At 55.5% G+C, this 15,581-nt stretch overlaps 1 protein-coding gene across 9 annotated transcripts in view; it reads right to left on the bottom strand.

The window, feature by feature from the left end:
- Positions 1–210: 210 nt before the first annotated feature.
- The window catches only part of DIS3L2 (DIS3 like 3'-5' exoribonuclease 2), a 342,664-nt gene continuing 327,293 nt past the window's right edge, over positions 211–15,581 (bottom strand). For 8 of the 9 annotated variants that reach the window (XM_059703557.1, XM_059703561.1, XM_059703552.1 and 5 more), the window contains 7 exons: positions 6,441–6,624; positions 5,670–5,756; positions 3,408–3,555; positions 2,906–3,036; positions 2,627–2,731; positions 1,254–1,355; positions 211–703 (listed from right to left, as the gene is read on the bottom strand). In XM_059703557.1, the coding sequence (XP_059559540.1) occupies positions 545–703; positions 1,254–1,355; positions 2,627–2,731; positions 2,906–3,036; positions 3,408–3,555; positions 5,670–5,756; positions 6,441–6,624 (916 nt within the window). In that variant the 3' untranslated portion in view covers positions 211–544. The remainder of the gene's footprint in view (positions 704–1,253; positions 1,356–2,626; positions 2,732–2,905; positions 3,037–3,407; positions 3,556–5,669; positions 5,757–6,440; positions 6,625–15,581) is intronic. The other variant, XM_059703558.1, reaches the window with a different exon arrangement.

Below are 15,581 nucleotides of genomic sequence, written 5' to 3'. Positions count from 1 at the left end.
ACATTTCTAATCAGCCAGAACGAGGCGCTGGCATCAATCTGCCAAGTGGCCAGCTCTGTGAATCATCCTGGAACTGACAGGAAGGTTCCAGATCCAGAGGGTGGTGACCCAGCTTAGCTGTGAGGGGTGGAGCCTGAGCCAGATCCCTGGTCCTGGGCCCAAGGGGCACCTTGCCGTCCCGGCCTCCCAGCCATGCCCCATACACCAGGCTGCTCTTCACACCTGATTTTATTCCATGACACTGATTTGCTGAAAACCCCGTTTCCTGGGCAGGGGAAGGCAGTGGGTGGCCTGGCAGAAGGGGGGATGGCCTCCCAGGAGGACGGTACCACTCGGCTCTGATAAGCACTGGCCCATCCAGCCCCACCCTCTCCCCTCCAGTTCATTTAAAAACTGAGCTGCAAAAATAAAATAGAATGAAAAAATAAAAACAAAACCCTGAGATGTTAAAAACCAAATTAAAAATCCCCTTTGGTGTCAAAAGGTCCTATTCCTAAAAGCCAGTGGGTGGGGTAGGCCGGTGGGGTGGTGCCAGGGTGTGGCTTCAGTCCTCCTGCTCATAGTCATGGTCACTGTCACACTCCTCCTTGTCCTGCAGGCCCAAGAGGTCCTCGGTGCCCGGCCGCTTCAGGATGGCGCTGTACTTGAGGGCGGCAGCCTCTGCCCGCAGCACCACCTCCACCAGGCTGAAGATGGTGATGACCTGCAGCACAGCAGAGCCCGGCGGTGACTCAGGTGGGTCTCGAGGGGCTGCCCACGGGACAGGGGGGTCAGGGACCCATGGACCAAGCCTAGCTCTGCCACCATCTGTCAGCGGGGTGCCTGAGACCACTTGTTCTGCCTCTTTAGGCCTCTGTTGCCAGTCTGAGAGCCGAGCCCACTCAAATACTGAGGGCCTGGGGCCCTGGCACACAGTGAGCACTAGGGTAGGGAAACGGTGGGGTCTGGGCTGGCCTCGGGAGCATGTTTAGGTAAAGACTGTTTGTTATACAGAATTTCTTGGGCAGGAGGTCCATAGCTTTCATCAGATTCTCAAAAGTTAAAGGCCCTGTTCTAAAGAGACAGGCGGAACCTCCCCCTATCTCTGCCTCTCCTCACAGTGGGTGTCCCCAAGGGAGGAAGGTGGTACCAGAAAGCTAGGAGGGGATGTGGGTGAACTGGTGCCCACCACCAGGAGCCTGGGTGCGGGGGAGGGGGCGGGGTCCGGGCCGCAGTGGTGCTCTGGGAAAGCGGCGCCAGCCCGGGGTTCTGACCTGCTGCACTGGCTCCCGCTCCGTGTCCTCAGGATCCCAGACAAGTGTCAGCACCGGCTTCTTGCCCACCCTCCGGAAGTGGTGGGACCGCAGGGGCAGGGCCTGGGGATGCACACAGCTGGGTCTCAGGACCTGGGCCTGGATGCAGCCTCCTAACCACTGACCCTGCAATGTCCTGACTGACCTCAAGGGAGCTCCCTGCCCTGACACCCGCCCAGCAGCTGGCTGCTTGACTTTCTGGGGGTACCACCCTCATCCTCACTCTGGCCAGCTTCGGCTGGCGCAGGACAAGGCCAGTACCTAGGCTCTGTGTGTTATTCGGGGAAAGTGGTGGGTTTGTCCAGGCACATCAGGACCTGGGCCCGAGGTGGACCAAGCACTGGAGGCTGGAGGGCTGCTGCCCCCTGCTGGCGCTGGGTGTTAGCACAGACCGAGGGCTGGGTTGTCTGCAGAGATGATCTAGATCTGAACTTCTGTCCTGCTCAACGTCAGGACTTAAGGATGAGAACGCTGATTGGTTCCAGCTGGCCTCTGTTCCGTCTCTTCTGTTTTACTCCATGCTAATATCATGTTTATTCTACACTATGTGCTGGGCTCTGCACACCCCAAAGTGTTTTGGATGTTAACCACAAGGTAGGCTGAAACAGCTCCGTCAGGTGGCCTTAGACAGGCACCAAGAGCCTGGAATAAATAGCCACCAGAGCAAAGGCTGGTCTCTTCCTTTTGTTTAGGGCATCACTTTCAGAGTAGCAATGGATATTCGTTCTGGTCTTTTCTTCTCCCATGTTCCTATAAGAAATCTCGCAAAGGCTGTATACCCTGCCATCCTGTACTGGTTATGGAGGGACCTGTTTTCTGGGACCTTGAAGAAGAAGCCTGACCCCTGGCCTGGATCCCCTATCCCAGACAGGCTCAGTTGGGTATTTGGCAAGGCCCATGAGTGGGCTTGGTGCTGGGTCTTGGAGGGGGATCAAGGTCAGGGGCTCCATACCCTCTACCTCCGTGTGCCAGCATAGCCCACATCTGAGCGAGGGTGCGATGCAGAGTCACCACCACAGCTTGGATCCCCAGTGAGGACAGGGACAGCAGGGTCCTCGCCTGTGCTCCCATCCTCCATGCTTATGTGTCCACTAAGGGCTGTCCCTGGTCCACGACCTCCCAGATGCTAGGAAAATATGAAGGAGACCCCAGCGAAGGGAATGGGACAGGCAGGGGAAAACAAAGTGTGCTTAGTGGATGCGGCTCGGTGTCTGAGGGGGGAACTGCACAGCCCCCACACTCATTTCACAGCTGATGGGCGTCTGCACCCTGTAGTTGGCCTCTGCCTCCCCAGAAGGTCCCTAACTGTGGCCTGGATGCCCCCATATACTCACATTGCAGTAGATGCGCTTGTGCACCCCGTAGCGTAGTACCAGCACGTCGAAGGCCTGGTTCAGGACACCCAGCACCATGGCTTCCGACTCTAAGGGGCCACTCTCCTGCAGGGCAGGACAGGGCTCCAGCCAAGGCTTGGCCACGGGAAGTGGCATCCCCCCAGGGCCCACCCTGGCTGCTGAAGGCCCCATGGGCTCCTCCAGGGCCCTTGTGAGCAGCTGCCAGGAGGGGAGGTGGGGCAGACGGAAGGGGAGGGGATGTCAGGAGGGTGGCCTCACCTTGACCAGGATGGCAAAAAAGAGGCTGGTGCTGAGCTCATGCACGCGCTTCGATGCCATGCGGCGGTCATTGCAGTGGTCGGCCTGCTTCTGCAGGACACTGGGCTCCACATCTGGCAGCTCCCTGTAGCCTGGAGAGAGGGTGGTTGGGGGCCTGCTATTGGGGAGGGGGGTGCGGTACTCTATGTGCACGGCATGGCTGGGTGATGGGTAGTGTGGTACCCTGGGACCAGGCAAGGTGGGGCCTGGGAGGCCCATGCAGAGTGAAGGCCTCCTGCTGCCCAGCTCCAGAGACTGAGAATGATAGGCGGCCTTTGTTCGGGTTTCTAATGAGCCCTAATGTGGCTTCCCCTATAGGGACTCACAGAGGGAGAGTTTCAGGTCCTGAGTCCCTGCTGCTGGAGCTTCCATAGTCATAGCAGTGTGGCCTCTGGGCACCCACTTTAGGGGGTGGGCAGCTGCTAGCTGGGCACAGGCCTGCATTCCGAACTGCGCCTCTTACCGAGTGTAGCGGCCAGGAGACGGTGCACCATGACATCTGCAAAGCGGCGGATGGGCGAGGTAAAGTGTGTGTAGAGTGGCACGTTGAGGGCGTAGTGCCGGAACTGCTCCTGGTCCCGCAGCATCCCCGAGCAGAAGTACAGCGCCATCTGGGGGGGTGGGGAGGTGGGGGGGGGCCGTCTGAGAGCCTGGCCAAGCTGGGCAGGGTTGGGTCAGGGGCTCCATACCCTTTGCCCCCAACGCTCCACCGTGTACCAGCCAAGGGAGGCAACAGTTCACCAGCCTCAGCCCTTCTCGTCCCTGATAATCTGGCCTGGGGCCAAGACCCAGGTCTGAGTTCAAAAGGCCCTTGGGCAGGGCAGGGATTATGACAGGGGTACAGGAAGGTACAGGCATTGCTCTGGGGCCCTGCAAATAGTCTCAGGCTGGAACAGTCCTGCGGTCCTGGGAGCCCTGGCCACAGGCCTGAAGCTGCTGGCCCCGCGTCCCTGAGCTCTCAGGGCTGGGAAACAAGGACGTGCTGCTGCCTGGGAACCAATGAGCGGGTTCCTCATTGGAGCCAAAGTCACACCCCGTGTGTTCACTTGCTCGTTCACAGGCTGCTTGCCCCGCTCTCTCACCCTCACACCCTTCCGTGCGCTTACTCAGCCAAATGGTCAGCCAGCCCCGGTTCCTGTGTACAAGGCCCTGGAACCCAGGGCGCAGCTGGTGGTGACCTGCTCAGCTCCCCAATTCGGCTTCTTTTCCAGCTCCTGCTGCCTCCTGGGTTATGTCTGGGGCAAGTCACAGGGGGAGGTGGGAGCTGCCTCCACTCTGAGCCAGTTTGTTCTCAGAGGTGGCCCAGTTCCCCAGATGAGCTGGGGTGAAGAGGACAGAAGGCCGTGGCTCCCTTCCTGGCTGGCAAAGGTGTCTCTTGGCAGGGTGGGATGGGTGGGGACCGTAGCTTTCCCACAGTGACCAGCTCTCCCTGGAACAGCCCTCGTGTTCTGTTTCAGCAGTTCACTCAGGACTTTCATGCTCACTGCTGCTCCCCTGCCCGGTCCCCCGTCCCGCCACGGTTTTTAGGTTGGGAGAAAGGGACTCTAGACTGCCTGGTCATTCCCTGCCATCAGATGCCAAGGCAGAGGCAGGCCTCTGAGGAAAGGCCAGGGGAAGTCCAGCCTTTTTCAGACTCTGGGTGACTCAGGAAAGAGCTCCTTCCCATGGAGCTCCAGGGCTGGTTTGACTTAGGATGTGGATGCCTTCTAGGGTCAGGGAAAGGGGCCTCACTGGCCCTGCATGGCACAGCCAGGGGGCGGGGGAGTTCTTGTGACCTATGGGCAATTAGAGGGCAGAGTAGTGTTGAGTCCAGTGGCCATAGGTACACTGCCCTCCCCTCCCGCCCGCCCCATGTGGGCTTTAAGGTGCTTGGTGTGGGGCAGGGTAAGGACAGCTAGACCTAAACAGGCCCTGACAGCTCCGTCCCTGGCAGCCCTATAAGATGCCAGAAAGTAAATCACCTGTGGCCAGATGGGGCAATCTGGTTCTTGTGAAAAGAACGAATAGTGCTGAGCAACTGAGCCCCTGAAAAATGGTCTGTCACTGCCCCCAAGAAGAGCTGCAGCCCAGAGCTAGCCCCATCAGCATCCACAGCTCCTGATGGCCTGACAGTCCACTGGGCTGGCTCCTTCCCAAGATGCTCGGGCTTCCAGGGTTTGAAGCTCAGCCTCAGAGGACTGAGAGGCTGCCAGCCCATCATCCTGTCTGCAGACACAGGCCCCCGGTCTGACCCCTCTTCTCCGGGCTGGTGAGAGGAGACTTGTCTCCCTGGAGTCCACAAGTTGCAGTAGGGGCTGACCACTCCCCTGTTCAGGCTGCTTTGGGAAACACTTTCTCCCCTCCAGGGTCCCCATCTGGCCACGAGGGCTGACCACCCCCATTCCTTTCCCCAACCTGGTCTGGTCTCTAGGGATTGGCACTGAAGGCTTGATGCAGGCCCTGTGGTGACTCCCTGTCCTGTGCCAGGGAACAGAGCCCCAGAGGCCACACAAAGAGTCAGCAGGGCTCAAACTGGGCCCTCGAGCAGGTCCAGTCAACCTGTCCTTGAGCAGGTGAAGCATGTAAGACCAAGCCGGAGGCAGCAGATCAGGCTCAGCTCCGGGCTCACCTGTCCCAGGTGTTGCCTAGGGACCTCTTCGCCACCCTTCCACCCAGTCCTCTGCATGTGCAGAAGTCATGGATGCTCCTGGGAGAAGGGGAGGATGGGGGACAGGCCGCTCCTTACCTGCATGGGCCGGGAGCACATGCTGGTGAGCACCTCCTTCCGGGCCAGTGAGTACTTGTCATCTCCAAATATTTCGGTCAGACTTTTCTATAAGCAAACCCATGTGATACGCAGTCAGGCTTGGGAGAGGGTCTGGGACCCCTGTCACCCGCAGAGCATCTGAGAGCCGGCTCCAGGTAGGGAGGGTTAGCTGAGGGGCCCAACCCGGCTCAGATGGCCATGGGTGGGGCACAGGGGCCAGCAGCCCCCAGCCTGTGACCCACACTGGGCCTGCCTCACGGGCAACAGCTCGGAGATCAGTCCTTTCACTGGGAGTTGGCTGGCCTGGACAGACTGTTTCCAGCTGTCTGACCCAAGGCACCTCTGCACCCACCCTAGGCTTGGGCACAGGTGGAAATAGTCTCCCTCCAGTGGGATCAGAGCTGGGCACTGGAGTTCTGAGCTCCATGAGGCTTAGCTCGAGGCAGGGAACACCTGACACCACTCACCATAAAAGGCATGCTATGGCTTCCAATGACCCAGCCCCCACTGAAGGCCTCTGGGGAAAGCCAGGCCCATGCCTGGCTACAGGACCCCTGCCATGGCTGAACCTCAAGTGATTTCCCTTGCCCGGTCCTGGTGGGAAGCACAGCCCAGGGCCAGGGCCTTGCAGGGGAAGTCCTGGCTGAAGAGGAACAGGATGGCAAAAAAGAGGCTGCACCACCAACACCCTCTTCCCCACAAACAGGGCCTCTACCTGCCTCCCCCCACTTCCCAGGCTCCAGCACTCACATTGAGGGCCCCAGAGGAGGTGAAGTCCATGGGCAGCCCCATCTGGTCACAGAATTCCACCAGGTCATTGAGCATCTTGGTTTGGGGTGGGGGGTGCCGGCGCAGCAGCGCCCTCTCCGGGAAGGCGCGATAGATTTTGTGGGCCACTGCCATGTTGGCCAAGAGCATGAACTCCTCCACGAGCCTGCAGAGGGAGGAACCGGTTAGGGGCCATTCCCATTCTTTCTGTCCCAGGCTTTCTGCTAGCTGGCCCTCCTGCACCCTCAGTCTCAGCCTAGAGATGCCCTCCCTCATCCAATCTACTTGTTCCTCGAGTTGCTTTCTCTCTCAATCCTGTTCACACCCCTCACTGCACTAATCAATCCACAAGACCCTTTTTGCAGTGTCAGCTTGGGCACTGTCTGCCCTACTAGATGGGGCTCCTGGAGAGCAGGCATGGGGTCTGTCCCATTCTCTGCTTCGCCCCGGGGCTTGGCACCCCGTCTAACCCACAGAAAGTGCTCAGAGAAGATCTCTGTAAGAAAACAATGAGCCCCAAGAACCCAGAGGGCTCCCTCTCTCCCTGGGGAGATGAGGGTTTCTGAGGATGAACGGGAGAGTCCTCAAGACAGCAAGAGTGACCTCACACATCCTGGGACAAGGCAAAGGTGCTATTGGGGTGTTCAAACCCCGGACAGTCAACCTCTTAGGAGTTAACGCTCTAGTTCTGCTTTACTTTAGTGTAATTAGGATCAACAATAAGTAAGAATAGATAAGGCTCATCAAGGGCCCAAGGGGAGGAAGGGGACTGATGGAGGAGGAGGAAGTGTGCCAGAATTGAAGAGTCAGGCAAAGTGGGAAGCTGGATCAGAGAGGCCTGGATCAGCACCCCCATCCCTAATCTGAGGCAGCCTACATGGTGCTCCCCGACCTGGGGCTCCCACAGATCATACGGATGGTGCACAAGAGCTGAGGTCTCTGAGAAGGGGGCTCAGGCATGTCCTGGTGCCATGGTGGCCAGGGTGCTCTGAGTGGGGAAAGTCTTGCTTAGAATAGGAAAGACTCTCCCCTGCCTTTAATCTGAACTTCAGGTTGCATGTCAAACCTGTGCTTCTCCCACCAAGGCAGAGAGCTCAGGGAGGAAGCTCCAGCAAGCCAGGTAGTAGCTGGCGGCCCAGCATGAACTTCCCCTTTCTGGGTAGTGCTGCAGAGTTAGGTAGCCCTGTCACCTGACCCAGCTCTTGGAAAGAAGGCAGCCAGGTGTGCCATCCTTCCTGGGAGCATGCCTGTGCCTTTCTTCCCTCTCAGGCGTGCATCTCCTAAATCCTAAGGATCCCCACAAGACTTGGAACTAAGGGAGCAATGAGCAGCGGCACAGCTCATCCCAGGCCAACCCCCTGAACCTTTCTCCAAGGCCCCCATTTCTCTGACTTTCCAGTGAGCTGATAGCAGCCCCACCTTGGCTCATCTCTTTCCTATAACATTTCTAGAGAGCCAAAGCAGCCCACCTAAGCTTTCTTCTGTTGCTTCTTTTATCCTAAGCTCTTCCTGTTTCACTGTCCCCAGCTTTAACAAAAGTATTCTCACAATAAAAATTTAAAAAAAGATCCCTGGCTGGGGTTGCTCAGTGGTTAGAGTGCCAGCCAGTGGAACCCCGAAGGTCTGCAGGTTCAATTCTCGGTCAAGGGCACATACCTCATACCTCGGTTGCAAGTTCGAGCCCTGGCCCTGGTTGGGGTGCATGAGAGACAACCAGTTAGTGTGTCTCTTTCACATCAATGTTTTTTTTCCTCTCTCTCCCCTCCTTCCCTTCCATTCTCTCTAAAAATCAATGGGAAAAGTATCCTTTGGTAAGGAAAGGAAGTAAGGAGGGAAGGAGGGAGGGAGGGAGGGAGGGAGGGAGGGAGGGAGGGAGGGAGGGAGGGAAGGAGGGAGGGAGGGAGGGAGGGAGGGAGGGAAGGAGGGAGGGAGGGAAGGAGGGAGGGAGGGAGGGAGGGAGGGAGGGAGGGAGGGAGGGAAGGAGGGAGGGAGGGAGGGAGGGAGGGAGGGAGGGAAGGAGGGAGGGAGGGAGGGAGGGAAGGAGGGAGGGAGGGAGGGAGGGAAGGAAGGAAGGTAGGAAGGTAGGAAGGAGGGAAGGAAGGAAGGAGGGAAGGAAAGTAGCCAATGACAGGAGCAGGTCAGGCAGAGGGGGAGCCTGAGTGTGTGAAGCCCCTCTTCCCCCCAGACTGAGTCTGCCTCAGCAGAAGTTTGGCTCTAGTCTACCAAGCTGTCCCAACAGCACATCTCTCTCCCAGAAGCCCTCTCTATAAGTCCTACACTCATAGCCCCTCCACTACAGGCACTGCTTTGGGCCAGCGCACCGTGGGGCAGGGTTACAACTTGGGTACAGGACACAGGCTTGGACCTCTGCTAGCCCATGTACCATACAGGAAGCCAGTGCGGGGAACGAGGAGTTTCTTCATTACCACTGAGATGCCCCAACAGCCTTTAAAGTGGCCATCCTGATCCTTCCCTCCCTGCATCTGTCCTTGAGCACATTACTCCCTGTGGAAAAATCCTTGAGTTCAAGCACCTGAACACAGCCACCAAAAATCTCAGGTAAAATTTTGACCTGGTTCCACATGCTCTTTTCTTTTCTTTTTTTTTGAGAAAGAGACATCAATTTGTTGTTTCACTTTTTATGCATTCATTGGTTGATTCTTGTATGCGTCCTGACTGGGGATTGACCCACAACCTTGGCATATTGGGACGATGTTCTAACCAAATGAGCTACCCTGCCAGGGCTCACATGCTCTTGCTGTAGGACCCTGAACAAGTCACGGGCCTTTTCTGACCCTCCTTTTTCTCAAATGTAGAAAAGGAATAATAATAAACAGCACCTCTTCATGCCAGAAAAATACATATTTTAGGGCCAATCCTGTGCCTCAAGACATGAGGGGTGCTTTCCTCTCTCCCTGCCTTCCATGCCAAGTGGCAAGCCTGGGTGTCTCCGAGTGCCCTGTGATTTTCATCCCTGCCATCTATTCCCCTTCCTCACCCTTGCCATGCCTTCCCTACAGGCCCAGGCTGCTCTACGGTCACCTGTGTAATAGTCTAGCACAGGGGGGGGCAAACTTTTTGACTCGAGGTCCACAATGGGTTCTTAAACTGGACCGGAGGGCCGGAACAAAAGCATGGATGGAGTGTTTGTGTGAACTAATATAAATTCAAAGTAAACATCATTACATAAAAGGGTACGGTCTTTTTTTTTTTTTTTTTTTTTTAGTTTTATTCATTTCAAATGGGCCGGATCCGGCCCGCGGGCCGTAGTTTGCCCACGGCTGGTCTAGCATCACCTAACTCTTCATATTTGGTTTTCTTATTGGATTTTGTCAACCCAAGAGGAGTCTCAATTTCTGCTCAATAAATGTCTGATTTATTGTCTCCTCTTGATCAGACACTGCAGGCCATCACCTCCTAAATTCTTCAGATACATATATTCATTCATTCGTTTGTTCACTCAACAAACATTGCTGTGTGCTAGGCAGGTCTAGGCTTGCCTCCCCATGCAGTCAGAGAATAGTTGTGGGTTTGGAACCCCATCTCCAGCCTAGCAGCAGGCTAGGGTGAAGACACTGGGCTGCATTTTGCCAGCATGGCCAGCAGGGGGCAGCATGTCCCCACAGCAGGGCTATAGGGCAAAGTAGCAGGGCTGAGCTGAGGCGCCTTCAGCCTGTCCCCTCACTTGGCTCTCCCCTCCAGGGTCAAAATGTTGGGCAGCCTCCCCCGGCAGAGCCAAGCTCCTGTTCCCAGTTCCTGCCTTACTTCTCTTCTTCTTTTTTTAAAAAATATATTTTTATTGATTTCAGAGAGGAAGGGAGAGGGAGAGAGATAGAAACATCAAAGATGAGAGAGAATCATTGATTGGCTGCCTCCTGCACGCCCCCTACTGGGGATTGAGCCGGGCATGTGCCCTTGACAAGAATCTAACCCGGGACATCAGTCTGCAGGATGATGCTCTAGCCACTGAGCCAAACCAGCTAGGGCCCTGCCTTACTTCTCAAGGCTGTAGGTAAGGAGAATAGGAGGGAAAGGAAGGGGAAGGGAGGGCCAATGTCCAAAGCCCCAGACAGTGACAACAGACCCCAGTCAAGCTGCTTCTCCAGTGACCCCACTCCTTGTCCTCCCTGGACCCCCAGTACAGTGCTGAGTCACCTGAGGCTGGTGAGAGAAAAACAAGTGTGCTCTTATTGACCTTGAGAGCAAAGTTAGGCGAAGCTTTGGCTGCAGAGGCCGACCTTGGGCAGGGCTGTGGTGCCTTTGGGGGCTCCAATTCTCTTTGAGTGTCTCGGCCCCTCCCTTGCAACAGAGAGGCAGGAGTTAGGAGGGCAGCCTGTGGAATCCTCTCCAAATTAGTTCACTGATATCAAGCATTCATCCCAGAAAAATGTCAGTGTCACCAAACTGGGAGGCTGTGCAGTAATAAGCCCAGTTCTCTTAGTGCCACCATGGCTCATTACTGTTTTAGCACAGCTGCACGGATCATTTTCCCACAACCTGTCCTTAAAATTCTTCTTATAGCAGCAGGTGGGAGAGGGAGGATAAGGAGAACCTGCCAACGAGTGAGCATGAGAAAGCAGGAGTGGGGCCTGGAGAGCCCTGGTGATCAAGCCCTGGGGTAGCTGGAGGGGTGCAGCACAGACGGAACTGGGTCCCCAAGGAGTGCAGGAACAGAAAAGCCAAGGAAAAGCAAAGCGGCCAGCAACCAGATTCCAGAGTTCAGGATTCACTGTCAAAACTTGGCAGGCACCACAGGAGGGAGAACTGGGCTAGCCAGGGCGAGTGTCACAGGTCCCCCACGGGTCAGTTCCCCAGAAGGACCGGCAGGGGGCCCCCAACATCTCCCTCCCACAGGACCTGGGACGTGGCAGGAGCATCTCAGAACCTAGGAAATTCTGAGCAGGAAAGAGCGTCCCTTTATAAGTTGCCCAAGGTCCAGGGTCTCTGGGCTCCCATTCAGCGTTTTTCCTTCACCAAAGCCAGCTCTGGGGCTGAGGGCTGCACTCAGCCAGGGAAAGCGAACAGCAGGGTGATCACAAGAGGAGCTCTGACAGCTGACCCCATCAGCAACACCCCTTCTCTTTCCTCTTTTGGGGATGGCAGTGCTGTATGCACAGGCCCACAGCCAGGCCTTAGATGATGTCCGGAGCTGTTCTGGATGGTTAGGACACACCTCTGAGAGCAAACTGCACACACTGGGGTCTGGGAACCCAAGTGGAGATGGAGCCTTGCACGCTGCTCTGATCATAACCCCTCCCCCTCCCATCCCACCTCCCAGCATGGCACAGGCATGAGATCACTCAGTCCTGCTGGGGGGTCGGGGGGGGGGAGGGTAGGAGGGTGGGGGTGAAGGGTAAGCTGGAACTCAGCAACTGCCTGACAACTGCTCTAAATAGGGGCTCAGGAATGGCCGCCAGCCAGGATCACCTTCCAGAACAGCAAGCCAAGCTCTCGGAGATGAGGCCTTAGTCCCAGGCCTGGCATCTGCTGAGCATCTGGAGCCAGTACCACTGGGGGTCCACCACTCTGGAGGTCTGGGGCGGGCTCTGCTCTGATAGACAACTGCATGGCCAACTGGGGGACCAGGCAAGCACTTGCAGCATCCCACCTACCTGTGCTCTGGGCCTCCAGGTGCTGGAGGGTGAGGCAGATGACAGGTGAGAGGCTACTCATTCCAGGGAGGAGCTGAGCAAGCCCAGAGGTGTCAGAGTCCCTCACCTGCTATGGCAGGTGGCAGGTAAGACTGCAAGCAACCTACACACAAGTACACACACTCCTCCCACAGCAAAGACGACTCTGGTCTAGAATGGTGTTTCCCAAAAGGTGTTACTGTCACTTAAAGAATAAAATATAGCCTGGCCAGGTAGTTCAGTTGGTTGGGCATTGTCCCATGCACCAAAAAGTTGCCGGTTCGATTACCAGTCAGGGCACATGCCTGGTCAGGGCATGTACGGGAGGCAACCGATCAATGTTTCTCTCTCACATTGACCTCTCCCTGTCTCTGTCTCTCCCTTCCTCTCTCTCTAAAACCAATAAGAACACACCCTCAGGTGAGGATTAAAGAATAAACGCATATGAAGTGCTGGAGGTTATTTATGAGGAGGAGCTATTGGATGCAGCATTTGCTGCTCAGTGATGACTGAACGTGTTTGGTTGCATCTTAAAGGGCAATGTTTGGAAAAGGCCACACCACCTGGCAGGGATCAGGCAGTGGCTACTAGTAAATGAGAACTGGGCTAAAACACTACCCTTTCAGAAGAAGGTTGTCCATCCTTGACTGTCAAGGAACTGGACTGAGTGTCCCTCTGCTCATCTGGAAGGCAGTGGCTCTGCTTTGTGTTTGTGGCCACAGAAGGCCCTCTGGTTGGGAGGTGTCCTACGGTGAGGCTCCTGCTCATGACCTCTCCTGGTGCTACTTTCTTCCTTGCTCAGTCCAAGCCACCTGGAGGGGTGGAGAGGCTAGTGGTTATCAGCTCAGCAGCTTGCCTTCAATCCCAGCTCTGCTGCTCAATAGTTGTGATTTCAGATAAGTTTCTTAACCTCTCTGAATCTCAATTTATTTATCTGAAAAATGGGGATGCAATATACAAGTGCCTAGCCTTAATTATTACATTATTGTTATGCATACTATGGATATAACTGACCCCAGTGGCCCCAACCCCAGGACTTGGCTGACCATGGCAAGATGCCTAGAGGCCTCTGCTGTGCTCTCACCACAATGTCACCCCAAATCCAGGCCTCCATCTCTTACCAACTGGCCTCTCTGTTATTTTTTTCTTTTTCTTTGTTTAAAAAATATATTTTTATTGATTTCAGGGAGGAAGGGAGAGGGAGAGAGAGATACATAGAAACATCAATGATGAGAGAGACACATTGATTGAATGCCTCTTGCATGCGCCCCAACCAGGGCCAGGGATGAAGCCTACAACTGAGATATGTGCCCTTGACCAGAATCAAACCTGGAACCCTTCAGTCCGAGGGCCGACACTCTATCCACTGAGCCAAACCCGCCAGGGCTGATCCCCTACTTTCCTTTTTCACGCCCAAAGTGGTGTATTCTTTCTCCAGGGCAAATCTGGTTACTTTCCTCGCTTGCCTGCAGCCCTTCAGCAGCTACTACTGCCCTCAAGACAGTTCCACCTCCTCCTAAAATGAACTTTACAAAGCTTTGTGTCATGTGCCCAGATCACTTCTTCCCCCTCCCCTCCTCCTTCCCTCCCCACATACACTTCAACCATACTGAATTCTGGGCTGTTTCTTTCTTCTGTCCCTTTGCACTGCTGTTCCCTTAGCCTAGAATCCTAGACTACTCTTCTCCCATCTCTTTGTCTTAGATGTCCCTTCCTTTGGAGAGGCAGCATGAGGTGTCCACACTATGCGCTCCCTGGGCACCCATTTCTAGCCCATCTCGGCACTTAGCCCACATCACTGACCATGGGCTGTATCTCCCCCAATCCCTTCACCCCCACTCCAATGCTGCCTCCCCTGGTCCCAGTACAAGGCCTGGCACAGTGTAGCCACTCAATAAACCTGCGGAGAATGAAGGATTCACAGGACGGGGCATGCTCAGGAGTTGAGGGTTAGGTCCCTGCCGCCATGCCCCTTTCTGTTCGGGCATACAATCCTCATATGTTTACTTTTGACTCCTTACACTGCTGCCAGAGCTTGTCATTAATTTAAAGCTCTGCCTAAGAGCTTGATTGAGATCATCCCCAAACCAGGCCAGAGAGCACAGCCTGTTCCTGTTCTTTCCCTGTCCCAGTCTACAGAGCACCATGTGCACTTATGACAAGCCAGAGTACTACACCTCCCAACTAGAGCCATTCATTTGTTCCTGTTCGTACTCTTATTCATCCTCAAATCTTTCTGAGCTGCTGCTGTGGGTTGGGTCAGCGAGAGAGGGACGAGACACCAGTTAGCACCACATGTGAGTGCAGCCCATGAAACTTTCCTGCGGCCCGGGGAGGCATTTTTAATTCCTCTCTGTGTGGATACAAAAAAGGAAGGAGATGGCCCCACATCCCCCTACTCCCTGAGAACAGCTGGGATTCATGAACAGGGCTGTATGACCTTGAGGCCCTGCTGCCACCAGAGATCCTTGGCCTGCCCTCCTGAAAAGAAGATGTGTCTAGAAATGCAAGATCAATTCCAAGAGATGGCAGGGAGGGAAATACTTTACACAAAGGGATGAAGGTGTAAAGATGTGAAGTAAAAAAAAAGGCATGTTTGGTGAATAAGGCATCAAGGAGGAGGGCTGTGCAGTGGGGGGCTGGGACTTCATCTGAGAGGTCTGGGGAGCTGCAGGACGAGGGATGGACATGAAGGAGAAGAACCAGCAATGGTGGGACACGGGGACCAGAGGCCACATGCCATTAGGATGGAAGCGGAAGAGTCTGAGGGCTGGCAAGAAGCCAGAGGCAGCAAGAAAGGGCAGGTTGTGCCGGAGTCTAAGATACATACAAGGTGAGGCTCTCAGAGTGGACACAACTGTCACCGTGTCACAGGGCACAGAAGGGTAAGACAGGAGGGGGCTTGGAGGGTGACGAGGTGGCCAAGAAGGAAAGTGGCATGAGAGCAAGGAGGGCATAAGGTGGAGCTGGGCAGTTTGCCCACAGTGCTGGCGCTGTGGTGAAGAGGGAGGGCTGGAGAGGCCACTGGATTTGGCAAGTAGGAGCTTGGGGTCTCAGTAGCGGTGGGGTAGGGAAGTTGATTCAGAAAACCAGAGACTGAAGAGTGAGGGAGGCCGTTAAGGGTGGACAACTCTCAATACATTTATTGGTGAAAGAAACTAGAGTTAAAGGGTTTTCTCTGTAATGTTTTCTGATTGCTGTTTTAAGTATTTAAAAGATCTGAATGTGCTTTCAGAGGCAAAGGAGCTACTGTGAGAAAGACCTCAGGTTGAGCATGTGACCAGCCAGCATTTGAGGAGGAAGAGGCTGTCCAAGGAAGGGCAGTCTCTCTGGGCAGACCTGGGTAGGGGGCACTGGTCCCGGTATGTGGCATTGGAGGCATGGTCCAGATCGAGGTCAACGCTGAGCTGACCATAGCCCAGCAGGCTGCTGTCCCCTCCCCGAGCACTCGGCCCATCTGGACAGCAGAGGAAGCTGGTGCCTGCCGGTAGCA

Source organism: Myotis daubentonii, chromosome 7, assembly GCF_963259705.1.
Source record: "Myotis daubentonii chromosome 7, mMyoDau2.1, whole genome shotgun sequence".
NCBI lineage: Eukaryota > Metazoa > Chordata > Mammalia > Chiroptera > Vespertilionidae > Myotis > Myotis daubentonii.
This window is presented reverse-complemented; position numbering and strand designations above follow the sequence as displayed.